The 5,476-nt window shown below is 26.9% G+C and overlaps 1 protein-coding gene across 1 annotated transcript; it reads right to left on the reverse strand.

Moving 5' to 3' along the window:
- Positions 1-510: 510 nt before the first annotated feature.
- On the reverse strand, positions 511-1,803 carry LOC145098687 (uncharacterized). Its single transcript, XM_079036298.1, has 5 exons — positions 1,740-1,803; positions 1,131-1,227; positions 927-1,057; positions 750-834; positions 511-637 (listed from the first exon to the last, which is right to left on the reverse strand). Exons 1-5 carry the CDS (start codon positions 1,801-1,803, stop codon positions 511-513), a joined length of 504 nt encoding a protein of 167 aa, XP_078892424.1.
- Positions 1,804-5,476: the final 3,673 nt, after the last annotated feature.

Genomic DNA, 5,476 nt, shown 5'->3' on the forward strand with positions numbered 1-5,476 from the left:
ACCAATGATTACCGCGGTGAATAATGTCTTTAACATGACGGTCAAACAATACAAAAGAAGCAAACCCAGTTTCATCTTGAACATGTATTACGACCCTTACCCTAAATATTATTACATGACACTTTAATGGACAATGAAATAAAAATTGAAACATTGTAATAAAGATTCATGGGACAAAAAGTTTACAAATGTAAAATTATGAACTTACTTGTTGTACACATCAGAAACTCATCGGCAACCATCACAATTAAATTGTTCACCATCACTATCATCACCATTTTTAGTTACATTTTTTGAATAATCACGATAATAAAGAGAATATCATCATTCCTCCAAATTGAAACTGATTATAGTAGCAATGATGGAAAACCAATTTCTGATTGGTATATATATATATATATATATATATATATATATATATATATATATATATATATATATACACACACACACACACATTAAAAAAATTGTTATATATAATGGAAAAATATGAATAATATTAAGTATACCTCATTGTATATCATCAATGTTTTTTATTGGAAAACGGAGGTAGTAATCCTCTGGCTTGACCACAACGGCACTGTTAAGTTGTGTAGTATTAATGGAAGACTCAACATTCAAATCGATATCAACAATGCTACATATAAGAAGGAAAAAATTAAGAAGGTCAACAATAATAATAATTACTGATTAAGAATAAGTAAAAAATAAAACAGTAAATAATCATATCATAGTCATCAAGTACATACGCCTTTTTAAATTCCGAAATATGATGCATATCACTATTAATATGCAATCTCGACCCAAATAAACAGTTACCGACTTGTGGCTGGCCTGTAAATAGCAATTGAAGTAATACATCATTTTATATTATAAATAAAATATTAATGTAATGAGCATAGACATCTAAAAATAATTATTCTTACCACCCCAAGTCTTGAGCTTTGCCATACGTAGGAGGATGATCACAGGAGCATTTTCATTTTGATGTTCAGATATGTAGCTACTCAACTTCAATGCAAAACCATCCCACAAAGCAACTTGCATTTTCCTACCACTATAATTGATTGTTTGGGTTATATGAATAAAATATTAAACATGATAAATTAATGAAAAATAAAGAAAAGTACCTCATATCTTGTGCAACCATACTCATTAGCCTTGTTTCCCTTGCATTGTCCTTAATCACTCTCATGAGTTCAGTAGATACAACTTGACCAATAAAATCTACAAAAAGTAAATTTGAATCAATTATTATAATACAAATTGGTTATATATATATATTATATATATATATATATATATATATATATATATATATAATATAAAAAATGCAAAACTGTTAAGGGAAAAAAAACTCATCAAATGCAACACGCGTGTCAAAATTTCTAGTTGTCAGATCATGAAACTCACAAAATTAAAAGGATCAATCCTATCAACAAAATGAGTTGATACACGAATTGTGGTTGTTTTATAGAAATTTATTTTATGCTTTTAAGCAACCAAACATGTAATCTCATTCATTTCTGGCCATACCAAAGTTAGTGATTTGCCATACAGCTCTTTTACCTAGGAGGGCTTGAAATGCAGTTATGATATTATTTTTGATTGTTGCATGTATTCTAGTGTCATGTAGGTGATAAAGAATATTATTATATGAAACAAAAATAAAACATAAGTTTTTTTATATTATTTTAATCTTATCATCTGTCCATTAAAATCATGTACAAGCTGCTGACCATGTTTGAGTTGATTTTGTATGTCTGTTTCCAAATCACGACAGCTTGAACACGAATATTCCATGATTATTTGGAGGCATCTATGTCAGCCAACTTATCAATGACGATTTCACTGTCACTATTATGTGTCATTTCGCTTGTGCTATGAGAAATAGAAAAGTATCAGAGATAATTATGAGATATAGTAAAAAAAAACTAATTCAAAGATTCACAAGGTTTTTATTTAATAGAAATATGATGTTGTTCAATTAACATAGACATTCTTTGCCGGTATACTTAACCAAGAAGCAGAACTGTAGAAAAAAATTGATTTCATCATATACCATGAAAAAAAATAAAAATAAACATTAATTGTATTTTGCAAAATAATAGTCGGGTGCAATTATGGATTAATGGAAGTAGGATGGTATCCAATCAAAACATACATAGTATGTTGATATATTTCACAGAAAACAAAAAAGCAAAAAAAATGAGTAGAGTATGAACACTTATCATATAATGATTTAGTAGACATTGAAACATAGTTGGGTATGAATGGGTTAAAAAAATACTTGTTTTCGATCTTGGAACAAATGCACAGAATTCTTGAATGTGTAGGGAGATATAGAATGAATGAAATTTCGGTTATTATATATACATTGTAAATAAAATAAGATCGACAAATTTTTTTTTGGGATGATTTCATTCCAAAAATCTAATACATTCACAGATTTGTTATGAATGAAATATTGAATATAGTTTTAAATATTAAAGATCATGCTAATCTTTATCAAGTTAAAGATAACAATTATGTTATTTGATTATGTATTTAAAATTAAATATATAACACCAAACCATAAATTGTAGATTGTACGATATAATCCAATAATTTAAGCCTAACAAAAAGTTGATAAATGGAATATTGAATATATTTTTAAAAATTAAAGATCATGCTAATCTTTACCAAGTTAAACGACTTGTATGCTATATATATGGAATAAATTTGTATTATTTACTAAGGATATGTTTAAACATATTATGGTTGATTAAATCTATTTTTGGTATAATAAAATGAATTTAAATTTGATTTCCTAAAAGTCGGTCATTAAATTTAGATAAATATTATAATCGTGGCATAATTTAGAGAGTAGATGTGTTTCACTTATGATTGATTATAGATGATTATGGTATAAGATATTGTATTTAAAATTGATCGTAAAAGTCAGCCATTAAATATAGTAAGTATGATCTAATCGTGACAAATTTTAGGGGGTAGATTAGTCTGATTTATGTTTGATTAAAGATAATTATGTTTTTTGATCATGTATTTAAAATTAAATATATAAAACAAAACCATAAATTGTAGATTGTATGATATAATCCCATAATTCAAGCCTAACAAAAAGTTGATAAATTCAAACAAAACAAATTATTAGATACTTTTACATTTTTTTTTATTATGTTATTTCATTATTTTATATCATATTAAATATATATTATTATATAAAAACGAATATTGTTTTCGGGGACGAAAGTAGAAACAAATGAAAGTAGGTTGCTATTTCATTTGAAATACATCAGAACATGTAATTTACAATAGTGGAATTGTATACATAATTAATCTATCACAATATATAAAAAAAATTGATCAAAGTAATGATTGATTGATTGTGGTCATATGCAGCCATTTCTGATGAAATATAAACAAATGACGAAAAGACCCATGTTACAAGTTTGTATATATGTACGTTGTTAAAAATGTTGGTCATTTTTTACATAAGTGAATTTTGAATTTGTTTATACGGGCAACAATGACACTTTAATATTTGTAGTTAAATAACATCTAATGTATTAATGTCATTCTAGGGGTATCATTGTCAAGTTGTACTTATAAAGGGTAAATTGATAAAAAAAATTCATTGGTTTTGTTTGTAGTTTAATGGATCTGTTGTATTAATGTCATTCAGAATATTATAGTCAAGTTTTACTTCTTAAGGGTAAATTGATAATTATTTTATGTGGTTATACTTCCCAAGTTGCTCTTGCAACCTCGTTGTTATAGGAAGTACCAGTTATAACCAAAAAACATAAAAATAAACATATACATGTATACCCTTCATACAATTAATGAAAAAGAATGTTGCTTACAAAAGAAAAAAAATAAGAAGACAACACTACCCTTGTAATTGACATGCATTATATAAGTAAGAGAAATTAAATATCATCATACTTTTCTTCCTAAATATCTTCATACCCATTTGAAATGATGACAAATGTATTAAAATATTATTCTTATCCAAATATGACACATGTCACAATTTCATTGGGTAGGAAGATAAGTAGGAAAAAAAGTAAGAGGTTATTTAATTTCTCTATAAGTAAAGACATAACATCTCAAACGAAATTGACATGCATTACCATGAAATAGTGAATCAGTTCAATAGAATATGCTTCAATTTTCATAGTTTTTGGATATGAAATCCCACCACAGAGTTTAAATAAACTTCCAAAAAATATCTCAGACGAAATTAAAAATTCGTCTTGGCATATCTCTGATGTTAGCTGCTTCTGACGTCTTCAGGTCAAACATTATGTTGGTTAAATCGGTTGAAATCAAAAAACATTTACTGCAAATAAAATAATAATTTATAAACGGTGTTAATTAATTATATTTATATCACATTAAGGAGAACACATTAAAAAGTATATATACTACTTACTTGCAGCCAAATGAACCAACTTTAATTAAGAAACATATATTATATACTTTCTCTTCAACGCATAATAGAGCATCACAATTTGGTGGCATGTGTGATGCGTTATATGTAGCTTAACCTTTATTATATTCGCATTGTGTGTTAACATATAGGATCAAAATATGTTAAATGAATATTTGTTGGTAAATATATGTTTTATGTGCATAACCGAAAAACTCACGGTCCGTCTTGGAGAAAGAAAGTGAACGAAGTTAATGTCCTTGGATGACCAAACATACGCTAGTAGTTTAGTTTTTCCCCAACGATTTTTCCAACAACATCTAAAAATCAAGTTTTTTCCAACAAAGTGAACAAAGTTAATGTCATTGGATGGCAAAGTATTAACTTTTTTATTTTTTAAAATATAGAATATGATTATAAAAAAATTTGGTAATAAAATATACCAATCATAATTTTTCTTGATGTCCTATCCTCTTGTAAAGATTTGATGTTGGAAATCAATGGATATACCGGAAACCATAAATTAGTAGTATCAGAACACCGATTAAACCGTGTATCCTTGATATCTCGGAAACTAATAGTATGTTGGTTCAATTTGGAAATGGGTCAAACAGAACACACCTTCCAATAGATTGTGGAGTAACAACTGCCACCGTCTTATCTATCTAATAGAAACAATTAATAGTTGAATAAATTACTTAAAATTTGATATAAATATATAAATTAAACAAAAAATAATGGTAAATTTACACTTCTATCGATAAGGGTTATGATCAATTGAGTCGATTTAATTTCTATCCAACAGAACTCCACTCGCACGGTTCTTAATGTATACCACAAATGAGGGCTTTGAAGGAATGAAAAATTAGTGATGTAAGTGTGTCCATCCATGATTCTAAAAAAATCAATATTTTTTATGAGATTATATAATGAAGTTGTAGTAGGAAGATAAGGAAACATGGTTGCTTATAGATTTTCCCATAAAGTGGGAGTAATATAATCATTTTCTCTATATATACAACATTTGAAGATAAAGTAGTT

Source organism: Lactuca serriola, chromosome 4 (genome assembly GCF_051521515.1).
Source record: "Lactuca serriola cultivar US96UC23 chromosome 4, Lser_US96UC23_V15, whole genome shotgun sequence".
Classification (NCBI taxonomy): Eukaryota; Viridiplantae; Streptophyta; class Magnoliopsida; order Asterales; family Asteraceae; genus Lactuca; species Lactuca serriola.

What these genes read in the sequence shown, in the direction of transcription:
- LOC145098687 (XM_079036298.1), bottom strand. Translation starts at nt 1,803, where the DNA reads ATGGAATATTCGTGTTCAAGCTGTCGTGATTTGGAAACAGACATACAA. An exon ending in AAAGCTCAAGACTTGGGGTG is followed by an intron (nt 835 to 926) that starts GTAAGAATAATT and finishes TGCTATTTACAG; the next exon opens with GCCAGCCACAAGTCGGTAAC. An exon ending in ATTTCGGAATTTAAAAAGGC is followed by an intron (nt 638 to 749) that starts GTATGTACTTGA and finishes TCTTATATGTAG; the next exon opens with CATTGTTGATATCGATTTGA.